Raw genomic sequence first — 16,049 nt, forward strand, 5'->3', positions numbered from 1 at the left:
CTGGGTCACTCTGCAGGGCACAGCAGCCGATCTCTCGGTATAATTACCAAACCAAATAGTGTTTTGCACACATGTGCTAGATATTTGGTTTGGTTAACAAATATACACACCTGCACCAAGTAGCGTAGGTGTGGTCAAGTCATCCAAGTTGGACTCGAGTCACAATTTTGATGACTTTGGACTTGCAACACTGACTATCCATGACTCTGGACTTGAATCAGACTTTATTATGATGATTTGAAAATAGGATTGACTATGTTTAGGTTCTTCCTACTCCTTTTAGAAATGCAGAACTTTGAATTAAATGATGTGATGTATTCCAATGTAACTTGTGTGCATCAAATAAAATTAACCCAATACCAATCCGCCTTATTGAATGTATCTATTAACGTCCGGTTGGGTTCAAGAAGAAACAAGTGTGGATTACATTAATGTGCACTGACTAAATTCTGAATTCTATTTCTGCACTCTTTTTAATAAGTCTTGTAACATTGATTTACAGAAAAATTCCAAAGACATTCAGTGTACTCGTCAAATTTAATAGATTGTTCCGTTGTTAAAATGGCATTTTATACAGTGGTTATGACTTGTAAGGATGTGAAAATGTCAATCCTGTGTCACCGCATCCCTTGAGAATCTTTTCCTGGTCAACAACTCAAGTTTGCATAGTTTGGCAAGCTCTAGCATGAAAATTAAACAAGCCACACTAACATATTCAAACTAATAATCGTCAAGTTGTCCCCCCCCTCTCCGTTTTTAGATCTGTGTCACACGCTAGAGCCTTTATGGAAATGCCCTAAAAAGAAGCTATCATGTCATTTTCTGTCCTCTCTCTTGGTCCAGGTGGAATCGCGGGACACATTGAACAGCATTGCACTCAAGTTTGACACCACACCCAACGAGCTGGTTCAGCTGAACAAACTGTTCTCCAGGGCAGTTGTGCCTGGCCAGGTGTGAACCGCCGTGCACGCCTTCACAAATATATTGAGCCCCCATCACTGCATCAGGATCGTGACTGCGGCCATTCACTTTTTTCACTCACCATTTGTTTGTGTGGTAGTAAAGTGATAGTATAGTACGTGATAGTATAAGTAGTTCAGTGGGCTGTTCGTCATTCCCATCCTTCATTTTCAGGAATCAGCTACTGCAAATTTGAAAAATCAAATCCTCCACCTCCCTGTTGTCTTATATATCAATAATGCCACAGGTAGCCATGCAAAGTACTGTAAACATTCCAAAACACTTAAACTACTGTAGTAATACTACGGCCATTATCTCCCATCATGTACTACTTGTGCATAACAAGTCAGAACTCGTGTGATTCGCACTCAATCTCATATTAGCAATCATTGATCAAAAGCAGAAACATGCCTCGTGTTCTGCACCTTTGCCTACCCAAATATTACAGAAGCAGTACACGAAAAGTTTAAAAAGAAGGAAGCTAATTTATTAGCAGTACTTGATAACTTCTCAAGTCGGAGCCCCTGACAAATGGTTACCTTTCTACCTTTCTAATCCGAATTACATCTTCATGTAAAGTACCCCTGTGTGAAAAAGTGATTGCACCCTAAAAGTAGTAACTGATTGGGCCACCTTTTAGCAGCAACAACTGCAATCAAGTATTTGCGATAACTTGCAATGAGTCTCTTATAGCGCTGTGAGGGAATTTTTGGCCCAATCTTTACAGAATTGTTGTAATTTAGCCACATGAAAGGGTTTTCAAGTATGAACTGCTTTTTAAGGTGTCTGGTCAGATGACTCGAGTATTTTCCCAAAGGTCTTGGGGATCATTAAGATGTTTTCTGGTAAAATTGAGACGAGTCTTCATGTTATTTTTGTTCAGCAGTGGTTTTCGTCTTGGAACTCTGCCATTAAGGCCATATTTGGATGTTGTTGTGGGGTCTTTTGTGACCTCTTGGATAAGTCATCGCTGCGGTCTTGGTCATTTTGGTTGGACGACCACTCCTGGGAAGGTTCACCACTGGTCCATGTATTTGCTATTTGTGGATAATGTTTCTCACTGTGGTTTGCTGGAACCTTTTCCAGATTGATAGATCTCCATTAATCTCGGTTATGTTTGAAAACAGGGGGCAATGACTTTTTCACATAATAAATAATTACAATTTTAATTTAAAAGCTTTATTTTTGTTGTCACTGACTAATATATATTCATTTGAAATATTGAAGTGTGACAAATATGCACAAAAAAAAAAGAAAACAGGAAGTGGGCAAAATCATTTTCACACCCCTATACTAGCTATGTTGACACACTGCAGTCCCAACTGCCAATTGCTCTACTGTAGAACTTCCATCCATTCTGTATGTTTTTGTCATCACCAACTTGTAAAACATGTAGATGTAGTTAAGCCATGTTTATCTAGGCATATGTTCTCCCCAGTCTTCCCTTGTGCATGCACATGTGATGTGCATGCGTGTTTGCACAAAGGCAACGTCTGTGTAAACACAGACATGTATTGTGTTTTCAGGTTTTGTATGTTCCTGATCCTGAGTACGTCTCCAGTGTTGGAAGCTCTCCTTCCCTCAGTCCTATCAGCCCCCTCTCTCCCACCTCTTCAGAAGCCGATTTAGAGAAGGTGACGGTATGTGGACCACGCCTCTGATGCATAACCTTATACGCTATGAAAACTATGTTGCCACTCTGAGCTTTGCGTCAAACAAACTGAAAATGCTGCCCGATCGATTTTTATATATGTGATACCGTATAACTGACGTCTGCTGCCAGCTGGCACGCGGATATATCCCTGGAAGTCCTGGCGGTTAGTTCGTACCCTACAAGCAGACATGACAATGTACAACAAATAATGCTGACCCCAAGGTGTGTTTGGTTCCACAGCAACTCATCCATAGCTGTTAAACACACACAGTAGCTTTAACAACATTCAGAATGAGTTCATGTTGGGAAACGAAGGTCCGGAAACAATAAAATGGCTAGTAATTCCAAGGTATGAAAAATGAAGTCTCTGTGTGTAATATTCCGCATTTATTATTCACTAGAAAAATATATTATTTTGTTGTTCTTGCACTGAATGCAAGACTTTTGTATTTATGCCACAGAATTTACACACGTCTCAATTGTGCCATTCAATTTATTTCTGTATTTTCAGTTGCAGAAAAATGCACTTGAAGAGTTGTGTACATGTTGTATAATCAACACTGAAAGACACATTGTTTCTATGATGGATGCAGGCATACATCACAGTTGTTTACGAGTGGCAGAACACTCGGTTTTTATGTGTCAGCCACTCATGAAAATGAACTTGATAGTCTTGTACTATGACCAGTGGAGTCATAAATCCTTCCAACATTCTCAATCCATATATACACCAGATACAGTCGAACCTTAGTATTCGTACATCACAGTTTTTGTGCGATTCGGTTTGCATTGAAAAATGTCAAATTTTGTTAATATTTTTGTGTGGCTTGAACAATTCTTTGCATTTCCATTGTTTTTTTTTATCGTAAAATTTTCTGGTTTTCATACACTAAAACCGAGGTATCACTGAATATGAATATAATTTGGATAAGACCTGGAACTTTGAGTGGTTTGTGTAAGTGTAGAACTTTACAAAAAAGCAAATGATATGATGCCCAGTTATACCCCCAAAATGTTGGCTGCTTGACGTTGCGTCTCCATCACCATCACTCTCACCTCCGCTTCACTTGAATTTCAACAGCTTCTCACCACGAGCACTTCCTCTGCTCTCGGCTCAGCGTTTCTTTCTCCACGGCTGCTAAAAGAAAGGCTCCTGTTCATTTACTACTTATCTATTTGGGTCATGCCTGTGAGAACAGGAGCATATTCTGCAGCTCTCCTTGGAGGAGGAACAGAGTTAAGGGCTGTGACTGCAAAGAAATTAAGCCTTTCAAAGTGATGCTGTTTCAGATATTTAGAGGAACTAATGAATGGTGGAACTCTCATAGGCGAGCAGCAATTACAGTATTCCAGGCAGAGGAAGTGTGCTTGGAAAAGGGAGCGTTACCCTATCCAAAGTGTCAATTCAAAGGTGTTTGTGTGTTTTATTTGGGAGAAACATCCAACTGATTTCAGGAAGGAAATCTAATAACCTCCTCGGTTTCTACGTCTTCCTCCACATTGTAATTATACGCCTTTTTAGACTTTGTGACAAATATGAGGATTTTTTAAAATGCAAAGTACTACTGTACCGCAAGCAGCACAATGGAATACAACACCGATGAAGAAATGACGGTAGATACTTCTCTTTTGAGATGATACATCTGGCACTGGTGGCTTTGCACATTGAAGTTAAAGTCGAAGTGAATATAATGCCTAAGCAAACATTCTAACCAACTGCACCACACATTTGTTTCAGCAATGAGTGGATAATGGATATTTGGGACGGTCATATATATATATATATATATGAGGGATGCTCATTAAAGATTTCGTCTGACCCACTTCCCATGGACTGAGAGGAACGAAACTCGGCACAGTTATTAATTAATAAGAGTTACATCGGTACCACCAATGGTCACACACTTCATCCATTGCTTTATAACCGTTGTGAAGACCTCATCTGTAGAAGCTTGCAGGTCGAAGGTGAAAGAAATGGATGGAAGTCGGAGCAAGAGAAGGTAAAGGTGGTTAGATAGTCACAGGACCATCCAAGTTGTGAACTAGGGACCCCCCTTGGCCCTTTGGTCAGCATGCAACACCTCCCATTTTTAATGAATAAACATTCAACAACGGTATATGCGTAAATCGGATTTTATCCGTTATAAAAAGGCACTTCCTTAACTATGTTTCCAATGTACCTGGACTGGGCAATGAAAAGAGACGTAAGGTAATGAGAATTTAACTTTATTGGACTCTGAGCATAACAAATTGTTAATTAAGCTAGGCCCTGTTACGCCCGTCAGGCCTACGTTATTTCCAATAGTGAGGTTAAGATCTCATTCACTGCTGTGCTAGTATTATTGACGTCACTCACTTTTATATTTGTCCTAAATCTGGAGCCAGGAGAAAGACAATAGCCAGTGACATCAACAAGATTAGCATAACGATGCGGCCATCCGATATATGCGAGGGAAATTTAATGGAAATGCATTGGAACGGGACTGGAGATTTTGTCCGAAATAGGCGAAATCCGTTATAAATATATGCAATGAATTTTTATTGGAAATGCATTACAGAAAAATCGGTTCTTTTTTATCTGTCCGTTGTGAGCGAATTTCCGATATATCCGAGTCCGATATATCCGAGGTTTACTGTATTACATCCTTCATCGATGAGATCTTGCAAAACAGGTGGATTGGACGGACGGGTTTCATTCATCCTCATTCATCCTGCTCTCAACTCAACAGTCATTGAGTTCAAGAGCATGAATAACCGCCCATAACAACAAAAGACCAATGAAAACATTTCATCCCTGGGATGTCCATGACTTTTAGACCCTTTTATTTCCATTATTAGAAATTATTACAGTACACTCCACACGAATAGAATGAAAATGATTAACTATCATAAGTTAGTGTATTTTTGCAATGTAAAGATTTTTTGTTTACCCATTGAGCTAAGGGTCAAATTAAGCATTCTATTAGGGTGCCTACAGGCCTGTTGATATTGGCTACAAAAAGAAAAAAACCCTACAGAACAGAACCGGCTGACATTCTAGCTGCCAGCATTGCTGTCATTGCATTATTTGGCAGCGATACCCGCCTGTTGGCATCGTTGCTCTCTTGTTATCTGTGCGGGCTGGCATGCCCTCGGTGTCCTATTCAGTGTGACCGTGATGATATGTACATTTGTGCACGGACGCACTCATACAGTACAAGCACACGCATGATCATTGCTATGACCTTCACAGTATTTTCCTTACTTAAATATGCCTCATCTGTCTGCCTTGACATGTTTTATGACTTTTGTGGGGGTGTATTTCATTAAGCTAATGCACAAGGAAGCTGATACCACTCATGATAATGCTAAAGCTATCACTTTTTTACTGAGTTTACCGAGTTTTTTTTTTCGTCTTGATGATGAACTATGTTCGTCAGATATAGTACTGGTGTGTTTGGGTGCATAGAATTTGCATGGAAGACATCCATTGTCACTATCATTTATTTCCTATGCAGACAAAAGCAATGTCCACAAGGTGGAGCTGTGTATTTAATTTATTTTTTTCATTTTTTCTATGTGTCACTCTCAAGGTCAAAGTCAGGTGATGCCTGCCAAGCACCCTGGGATCCATTTGCAGTTCGAATTTCCTGTATTTTCCCCAACTTTTTTCTCTAGCCAATGAAAAAGGTTGTACCTGCGGCTGTATCCTGATACTTTTTTTTTTTTTTCATCCTCGGCATCAGTGTCTTTCTTACATACCGGCCTCATATTTGTAGAAATCTGAGTTTTAGTTGTCCAAACATCATTTTTTCTCAAGTATGCCATGTTTAATAGGATACAAGTCAATGTTAGTTAAGCATACGTTTAAGCAAAGACATGTTTTGGCATGTATGTTTCAAACCAGGCGTGTGCTGCTGTGTAATTTACACTACATTTTTTTCCTGCTTTCAGGTGTTACCGTCTATTTTAACACTTACAAAAAAGCCCGGTTTCACTTTTCTGTTTAACCATGGAGGAGGAATGTCTGCTTGAATGAGTCATTAAGAAGTGACTTCCTAGCCAAGTGGAGCCATGGATTGCAGTTGTGTGTAGGTGAGCTGGGTTCACTGTAAGTGAAGTGGATGACAAGCTGGTGAAACGGTGACAAATTCCCACGGCTGCCGACCTCATCTGGAACACTCGGTGCTTGGCTTGCAAAGCTGTTGACACAAGCAGGTCTCACTGACTACAGATTAAACATTGTTTGTGCTAACAAATTTATCTTATATATACAGTAACTTTACAATGAGCATGTAGTGGTTTTCAGATTTTGCCCCCCGACCCCCATCAGTCTTCCCCCGTATGCCATGATCTGAGGTGTGTGTGTCAGTGTGGATCAATAGCTGCAGGATGTTTGTTGACGGTACCAGGAGACGGTGAGGAGGAGTTGTGTGGGTGAGTGTCAGTGGAACACCAGACAGGTCTATGGGCTCTGACTCTCCAGCTCCAAATCCCCATTGATAAGAACTCCCACACACTCCTATGTCCTCCTTTTTTTTTCCCATTTTTGTTGTTTGTCCTCACTCCAAGCACTCTCGTTGCCTTCAGCCATCTTTATTATCTTCGTATTTCTTTCCAGAAGTCTGTCTTTTGTTGTGATTCTGATTTGTTACATCTGCCAAGGAGGTCATGTTTTCATGGCCCTTTGTTAACACTCCCCGAGTGTGAAACCCCAAAGGCAAGATGTATTGTTTTCATTGCATTGCTTTATAAGCAGGATTACACAAACACTACACAACTTGTATCCCCAAAACTTTGAGCGGGGTGTCACATTTTTCCAAGGGAACTTCCACTTTAGGCCTCAGCACTGAAGCTCCAAAGACCCATACACACACACCCAGAAGCCCACGCCACGCCAGGCTAGGTCCACCAGCAAGGGCCACAGCGCACCCTCACCCATCCCGACATTCCACCAAGATCTTTACCAATAGTTGGGAACCCTAACCCATCTTCCGAAATGTAGCTCGGATTCAGCAATTAATTCAGACAGACCTCCGTGTCTCTCCCTGTGGTGCAGTCTTTGTATGGCAACAAGCTACGTATCAAAACAGTAAGACTACCACACCTTGTGTTTCCAGTCCATCAAATGCACCATCTGTGCCAGATTGCAGAGTTACAGTTCTATGTCCTAAAGGGAAAAAAAAACAGCAACGGATTTGCTCGTAGTGTGTGTGTCAACATGGCTGTATGACCGAGACATGAAAATGTTGCATTGTGCAGTTAGAGGAAACATCTGGAGCATTATTGGCACACTGATTTAATTATGAGAAATTACACTCGTAGCAATGTTGTTACAATGGAACCTTGGTTAGCGTCATTAATCCGTTTCAGAATGTCTGGTTCTAACAGAAACATACTCTTAATGTTTTTTTATATAGTGTTATATAGTGTTTTTCACTTCAAGAGAAACCTTTCATTCATAATTTATATACATTTAGAATTGTTTTATGCATGTAAAACTGTAATTGTAAGGCTAATGTCTAAGTAAGTCTTTTGGTGTAACTGTGTTAGCAAAGAACAACATTGTCAACTGCTGATGACATCATAGATTGGTGACTCCCGGTTACTGTTTCCATGTAGTCAACATTTGCACATTACTGGCATCACAAAGAGATCCCATTTGAGATGTTTGGTGATGGGGTGCCATCATGATTTGGGGTGTGTTTTTCCTTCAATGGAACAATGGAGCTTCGGGTTGTGCGGGGGCGTCAAATGGCATATCTATGTGGATATGTCGCAGGTGGCAACCCTCATAACTGAGGGCCCTCGTCTGTGTAGTAATGGATGGGTTTTTCAACAGGACAATGCTACAGTTCACAATACCCACCTGGCAAAGGACTTCTTCCAGTCTTGTTGGGACTAACAATTGTGCATACTCATTTAAGCCCTTTGGAAAAAACATTTCCTTTTTTTAAAGTTGAATATCTTTTTGGAATGGCTGAAAGCAGTGCTTTCAATATTACATAAAAACTGAAAAATGTAATTTACCTAATAATTATGCATGTTGAGTAGCTGTAGACTTGGAATTTGCATTGATTTGTAACAATTCCTGTTGATTTTCTTATAATTATTTTGTTCAGGGTTAATTTAATTTAATTTAAAAAAATCCTTTACTTTGAACGGGGAGCACGTTCATGTTCAAATTGTGGAAATTTTCCATATTATTTTCACCTTTATAAGTGTACTGGAAGCATTAATTCTGTATGTAATATAATGTAATATATTTAGAGACTCAACTGCATTAGTATGATCAAATAGGACACATATTAGTTACACCATGTGTTTCCAAGTGGAACAAACTTTCTGTGTTTGTCAGTGCATATTATTGTGTCATTACATTTTCTGAACCAGGATACGGTGAAAGTGGCTATACAGCATATATGATCCGGGCCTCAGGGCAGGAGGCACATTTAAATTACACACAGCTCACAAAATAAGTTATTTATAGTCTTCTTTCACTTGATTTTTTATTTTTTTTAATCCGATGAAATGTCCTTGTAAGAGAACTAACAAGTGTCTTCTTTTTGTCTCCTTCCCTCCTGTGATTACACGGATGTTCGGACCCCACCCACATTCCCTCAGGACTCAGATGGCCCCTCCAGACCAGAGGCCGCTCTCCCTCCGGTGTTTTCCGCCCTTCGCCAGTCGAGAGTGGTGTCATCCACCTCCGAGGAGGAAGAGGCCCTGACAGAGAAGTTTCTGAAGATCAACTGCAAATACATAACTGATGGCAAGGTAAGAAGATCCCATCTGTGGTGGCTCAGAAATATCACAAATAGAAAATGAAGAAAACTTCAGAGAGTTCTGATTTGTTTGGTCAACTGCAATTTAAATGATTGGAATCCAGATCAGACAGCTGGGATAGGCTCCAGCAGCCCCCGCAACCCTTGTGAGGGGCGGCACGGTAGTCTAGTGGTTAGTGCACAGACCTCACAGCTAGGAGACCAGGGTTCAATTCCACCCTCGGCCATCGTGCATGCGTGGGTTTTCTCCGGGTACTCCGGTTTCCTCCCACATTCCAAAAACATGCTAGGTTAATTGGCCACTCCAAATTGTCCATAGGTATGAATGTGAGTGTGAATGGTTGTTTGTCTATATGTGCCCTGTGATTGGCTAGCGACCAGTCCAGGGTGTACCCCGTCTCTTGCCCGAAGACAGCTGGGATAGGATCCAGCACCCCCGCAACCCTGAGGAAAAAGCGGTAGAAAATGAATGAATGAATGAATCCAGATCTTCACGATCTCCTGACTGTGTGGCCAAAATGCTAACCTCTACCGTGCGGCTGCTCTCAAAACACACTTTCACCATGTTGTGTTTTTTGGGTTTTTTTTTTGTACTTGCACTTAAAACTCTGACTTTCAAATGGAAGAATGTCACATGGCTTGCTTTGACACATTTTTGTACACTGGGAATTTTTACCGTCTGAACAGGAACCACACCCGGGAGGGGAAACACATCAATTGATTCCAACACATCAATTGATTCGGACCACAGAAAACAATCAATATGTGACTGTATATTGCATTGTCTCTTTCAAGGGCAATACTGTAGAAATGAAACATGGTTATACTTTCTTGCTTGAGGATGGCCCACCATTGCTAAATTGGGTTCAGGTCCGGAGACCTACTTGGCCACTCTATCCATTCAACTTGAGCATTTAGGGTGCTTATGTCGAAAAGCTGCCATGTCATGCTCTACTCCTCCATGTCGGCAGCACTCATGCACGCATGCTTGACTTGTAGGCAAGACACAGTCGTCTCGGGTACTGACTTCTGTTTCCATAGAATATTTTTCAGCAGTAGTACTATACTGAAAATGGTTGCTGAATTGTGAGGTATGTGCTCAATTTACCGAGGGCACCGAGAATAGAATGTCTTTCCTTGAATTACACAGGCTCCACCCTGTCTGTCCACCCATTGGCTGCCAGTAAGCACGCGTGTGTCAAGGCAGCTTTCCTGCCCGTCAGACACGCACAAAGATCCATGGTATTGAACCGCTGCTCAAATGAAAGCATTATAATACGCTCAATACCTTCTACTTGATTTAGGAGATTAGTGGTTGCAAAATGCCTCTCAGTTGTAACAATAAGGTTTTCATCATTGTTTGTGTTAACTAAAATATGAAATAGTTAATTTTTATGTCTCGAAAAAGGGCAAATTGTTACTCAGCTTTCTCCTCTCTGTGTGGATTTCAGGGTGCAGTAAGCGGGGTGTTGCTGGTGACACCCAACAACATCATGTTTGATCCACACCGGATGGACCCACTGGTTCAGGCCCATGGGTGCGAGGAGTATGGCATTATGTGTCCTCTGGAAGAAGTGCAGTCTGCCGCCATCTTTAAAGAGATCACTGACCCCAAGATCAGAGAGACTGTGCCTGAGTAAGAGAAAACACACACACAAACATTTGAAAAGAATATACATTTCATTATGTACATTTAGAATGTTGACACATACGTACGTCAATTAAAACACAACGGAATGTACTTATTATTAAGGGAGAAAAGAAATCCAAGCCTGCATGGGTCAGTGTGGAAAAGTTGGGTCACCCTTAGCAGCAACAACTGCAATCAAGCATTTGGGATAACTTGCAATGAGTCTCTGACAGCGCTGTGGAGTAATTTTGGCCCATCCATCTTTGCCGAATTGGAGGGATTTCCAGCATTAACCGCGTTTTTAAGGTCATGCCATAGCATCTCAATGGGGGTCAGATCAGGACATCGGCTAGGATACTCCTCATTTAGTTTTTCTTCAGCCATTCAGAGGTTGACTTGGATCATTGTCCTGCTGCAGAACCCAAGTTGGTTTCAGCTTGAGGTTCCGAACAGATGGTCGGACGTTTTCCTTCTGGATTTTTTTGATAGACAGCTGAGTTCATGGTTTCATTTATTACAGCAAGTCTTCCCAGTCCTGAAATAGCAAAATAGCACCAAACCATCGCACTACCTCCATCATATTTTACTGTTGGTAAAAATGCGGTGTTACTTTTACGCCAGATGTTATGGGACACACACCTTCCAACTTTTGTCTCATTAGACCACCGACTATTTTCCCAAGATGTTTTCGCCTTGGAACTGTTTTTGCCCATTGTCTTAATTATGGTGGAGTCATGAACACTGACCTTAACTGAGGCAAGTGAGGCCTGCAGCTGTTTGGATGTTGTTGTGGGGTCTTTTGTGACCATTTGGATGTGTTTTTGCTACGCTCATGATATAATATGGGCTGGGCGGCCACTCCTGTGAAGGTTCATCACAGGAGTCCCAAAGCTTTAGAAATGGTGGGGGTTATCACTTTTTGTCCACACAGGGCCATGTTGGTTTGTATTTTTTTCCCCTTAATAATAGAAAGCTTAATTTAAAAATTGCATTTTGTGTTCAGTTGTGTTGTCATTGACTAAAATTTAAATGTGTTTGATGGTCTGAAATGGGGGGGGTGTATTCTTAATTACTGCATAACTCTTATTCTGCATAACTCTATTAACTATTACATATTTTTATTCCGTTATTCCCGATTAGAACAAAGGCACCTGGCACATGTTCAACATTAGAACTTGTAGCCATTTTTATTAGTTCTAAACGAGAAAATACATCTGTGCAAGACTTTCCGCCCTGCAAAGACATTATGGTTCATGCTTGGTACGTTTTTGTATCTTTATTCCACCCCCAGTTCTTACCCTCACAGAAATGTAGCAGAATTCTTCTAATCAATGTTTCTCTGCTGCACCCACGGTCTGATTACATCAGCAACCAACTGACAGTTTAATTGTTTTCCCATGTTTAGCCAAATAAAAAAGGAAATGGCAATTATACCAGGGTTAATTAAGTATGCTTTCACCTTCCTACGCTCTGGTTGTTGCTCTCACTGCAGAAGGAATTAGTCACCTCGGTGGAATAAGTTGTTTCCTACCCTTTCTTTTTCTTGGTTTGTTTTTAAGTTATCGGCCAAGCTTAAATTATGCAACTATAAATATAGTGTTGGAGCCCTGTGGAGTCCTTTCCTTTTCTGGTTTCCTCTGCTGGCAGCTTGGAAGGCCCAGTGCTGTATTTAGCTGGTCGGGAGTTGCTGCCCATGGAACAGTTGGCAATCTGTCTCTTGTTCTCGTTCCCACATTGAGTCTCTCTCTCTTTCGTTCAAAGGGTATGTAATCGGGATGCCCGATTGGTATCCCAATGCTCAATCACATCAGATGTTTCAGGCATGTTGCAACAGTGGATTAAGCTGTGCTGTCATGTCCATAAATGTACCAATGAAACATTCAAATTAGTCTCCTGAAGGTGTCACACTAGCCCAGTGCAAGTAGCAAGATTAATATATAAAGGATGCTATATTAATCCAAGAAATCGATTAACTATTGGAGGCTTTTATTTGGCAAAAAGCTGTTTCGTTATGCTTGTGTCTCATTTTACATCATGCATGTTTCCAGTGACCTGGAGCCTCTTCCTTCCGAGAGGCATCCCTCCCAGCAGAAGGACCCAGAGCATCGCCTAAGGGAGCCAGGGGCCAATGACAGTGGCAGCACTGCCCCACGCAGCACAGAGGGCTCAATCTCAGAAGATGTCTTCACAGAGACAGAGCTGTCCCCCATACGGGAGGAAGAGCAAGCATCCAACGACGATGTTGGTCTGGACAAGTCTTCTGGCGCGTCCACAGAATCTGTGCAAACCGTGACTCAGGAGGAGCCCACCGGCTCCCAGGTGCCAGGCAGTCCCCGCAGCTCAGTCAGCCATCCTGAGGACTTAAAAGCAGCAAAGGCTTCGGCCTCCTCAACAGCAGAGGATAACCCTCCTGACACTGCCACTGAAAAGAAAAGCCAGTCCCCATTGGGATCCAAGCAGCACAGTGAAGAGAAGCCACCAAGCACACCCACAACCAGCACCCCCACTAGCCAGGCCCAGTGCCCCAGCAGCAGCAACAGCACCTCTCGTCCAGGGTCCCAGAACTCAGCCGCCCCGCTTTCCACAGATACGCTTTCTGTCGCAGCCAGTCCACCGGGGAATGCCAACGAGGGGACGGAAGTTTCCAAAACAGACTCTATGCAACAAGTGAAGGCGGAGAACGAGGATGTTGAGCAGGAGCAAAAGGACAACAACTCACAGGGTAAACACATTTAATTAGTAAGAAATGAAATATTTATATGACACGGGTAAACTTTTAACGAGCTAGTGACTTAGCAAAGCTGGGCTTTAAACATCTCTGAAACCATAAAGGGACTGTTTGCAACCTTTAGGCAGTGGCCTAAGGGGGAATTAGCCTTATATCCCGCCCACTTCCTGCTCCGACCATGTAAGCCACACCCCACGTAGCACACACGCACGTTAGTTATGTTCCTTGTCAGCTCCTGATAGCAATTTGGCAGACTTTAGTGACTAGACTTTAGAGGGACTAGCATTTGGGACTAGAGCTTTGCTGAATTTCATATGTGTAGTTTCCTAAAGGAAGGCGGACTGCAGCCTTGCTTGTCGCTTCCAGACAGGTTGTTGCCAAGTGAAGATTGATTTCTTTCTTCAGGCAAAATATCAACATGCATCCCAAGTTTGTTGAATCATTGCTTGCATCCACCTTGGATGAATTTGTGCATTTGTGGGTGCACAAGTGGGTCACTATTCACATACGAGGATGCAATGGCATGCCCGTCTGTGAACTGGTGTACCTCGAGCTGTCTGCTTGTGATTATATCACAGAGGACGCACGCCAGTTCTGAACAGAGCCTCCCAGTGACTCACTCGGTGTTGTTAGCCGCTTTAACTGGACTCTGCTGAAAATTGATTTCAACGCATATTTCTGCAGGAGGGAGTTTTCTCATTTTCCCCTCTAGCAATTTATTCTGCACAAACTGTTTACAATTTAAAGGCATCTCAGCAGGGTTCACCGCCATTATGTGCATATTAGCACAGCCCACGCAGTAACAGCAGCAAGTTCAAAAACATGTTTAGAAACTATGGTCCCTTTTGCAGATGAATGTTTTTGGTCATTGTGTTATGTAAGGCACAAAATGTGCCAGTGTTCCTGGCATGGTGATCTCATTCCGTGTCCTCAGGTTGTGATAATGATAAATAATGATGGACAGAATGCTATGCTAATATAAGCTGTTTATTTGCTACTATTTTTATTTTCTGATCTGCCAGACAGATCAGCTTGTAAATGGAAGATGATATTAGAGAATAAATGTTATCAAATGTTATGCTTATCATACCAATTAAATAAGCTGTTTTGATTTAATATAATCGTATTTTGCTGTTTTTTTTTTCTCCTCATCTTCAGAGAGGCGGAAGAGCCGCTCACACAAGTTCCTTTGTCTGCGGGTGGGGAAGCCCATGAAGAAGACATTTGTTTCCAATGCCAGCGCCTCTATGCAGCAGTATGCCCAGCAGGGCAAGAAGCATGAATACTGGTTTGCTGTGCCACAGGAGAGGTCAGTCGCTTTGCAACATATCCTCGACATGCATTACGTTTTGGTGCACTAACTAACGCTGTTAGCATAACATGCATGTTTTGGGCATGTGGGAGGAGGCATACCTGGAGAAAATCCACCCATGCACGGGGAGAACGTGCAACCTCCACATAGAGATGCCCAACAGCGATTCAAACACAGATCTTACAGATCTCCTGACTGTGGGGCCAACATGCTAACCACTCATAACATGCATGTTTTGGGCATGTGGGAGGAGGCATACCTGGAGAAAACCCACCCATGCACGGGCAGAACGTGCAACCTCCACATAGAGATGCCCAACAGTGTTTCAAACACAGATCTTACAGATCTCCTGACTGTGGGGCCAACATGCTAACCACTCATAACATGCATGTTTTGGGCATGTGGGAGGAGGAGGCATACCTGGAGAAAACCCACCCATGCACGGGGAGAATGTGCAACCTCCACATAGAGATGCCCAACAGTGATTCAAACACAGATCTTATAGATCTCCTGACTGTGTGGCCAACATGCTAACCACTCATAACATGCATGTTTTGGGCTTGTGGGAGGAGGAGGCATACCTGGAGAAAACCCACCCATGCACAGGGAGAACGTGCAACCTCCACATAGAGATGGCCAACAGTGATTCAAACACAGATCTTCCAGATCTCCTGACTGTGTGGCCAACATGCTAACCACTCATAACATGCATGTTTTGGGCATGTGGGAGGAGGCATACCTGGTGAAAACCCACCCATGCACGGGGAGAATGTGCAACCTCCACATAGAGATGGCCAACAGTGATTCAAACACAGATCTTACAGATCTCCTGACTGTGTGACCAACATGCTAACCACTAGTCCACCGTAACCCCCACTCCCCCACCCCACCTCACTGAAACAAATCAAAAATGCTCTCGTTCTTGGTCTTAGAAAATGTGTTTTTCTCAATAATAGATGAAAACGAATTACTTGACTTGACTTTACTTTAAGAAATGCAAT

The 16,049-nt window shown here is 42.2% G+C and overlaps 1 protein-coding gene across 10 annotated transcripts in view; it reads left to right on the forward strand.

Annotated features, from left to right (window-relative positions):
* oxr1a (oxidation resistance 1a) overlaps positions 1-16,049 on the forward strand; it is a 114,256-nt gene that overhangs the window by 86,867 nt on the left and 11,340 nt on the right. For 5 of the 10 annotated variants that reach the window (XM_058053867.1, XM_058053866.1, XM_058053870.1 and 2 more), the window contains 6 exons: positions 844-951; positions 2,487-2,600; positions 9,218-9,370; positions 10,830-11,014; positions 13,057-13,730; positions 14,895-15,045. In XM_058053867.1, coding sequence (XP_057909850.1) covers positions 844-951; positions 2,487-2,600; positions 9,218-9,370; positions 10,830-11,014; positions 13,057-13,730; positions 14,895-15,045 — 1,385 coding nt within the window. The remainder of the gene's footprint in view (positions 1-843; positions 952-2,486; positions 2,601-9,217; positions 9,371-10,829; positions 11,015-13,056; positions 13,731-14,894; positions 15,046-16,049) is intronic. The other 5 variants (XM_058053871.1, XM_058053873.1, XM_058053874.1 and 2 more) reach the window with 3 other exon arrangements.

The sequence above is a fragment of the Doryrhamphus excisus genome, chromosome 17 (genome assembly GCF_030265055.1).
Source record: "Doryrhamphus excisus isolate RoL2022-K1 chromosome 17, RoL_Dexc_1.0, whole genome shotgun sequence".
NCBI lineage: Eukaryota > Metazoa > Chordata > Actinopteri > Syngnathiformes > Syngnathidae > Doryrhamphus > Doryrhamphus excisus.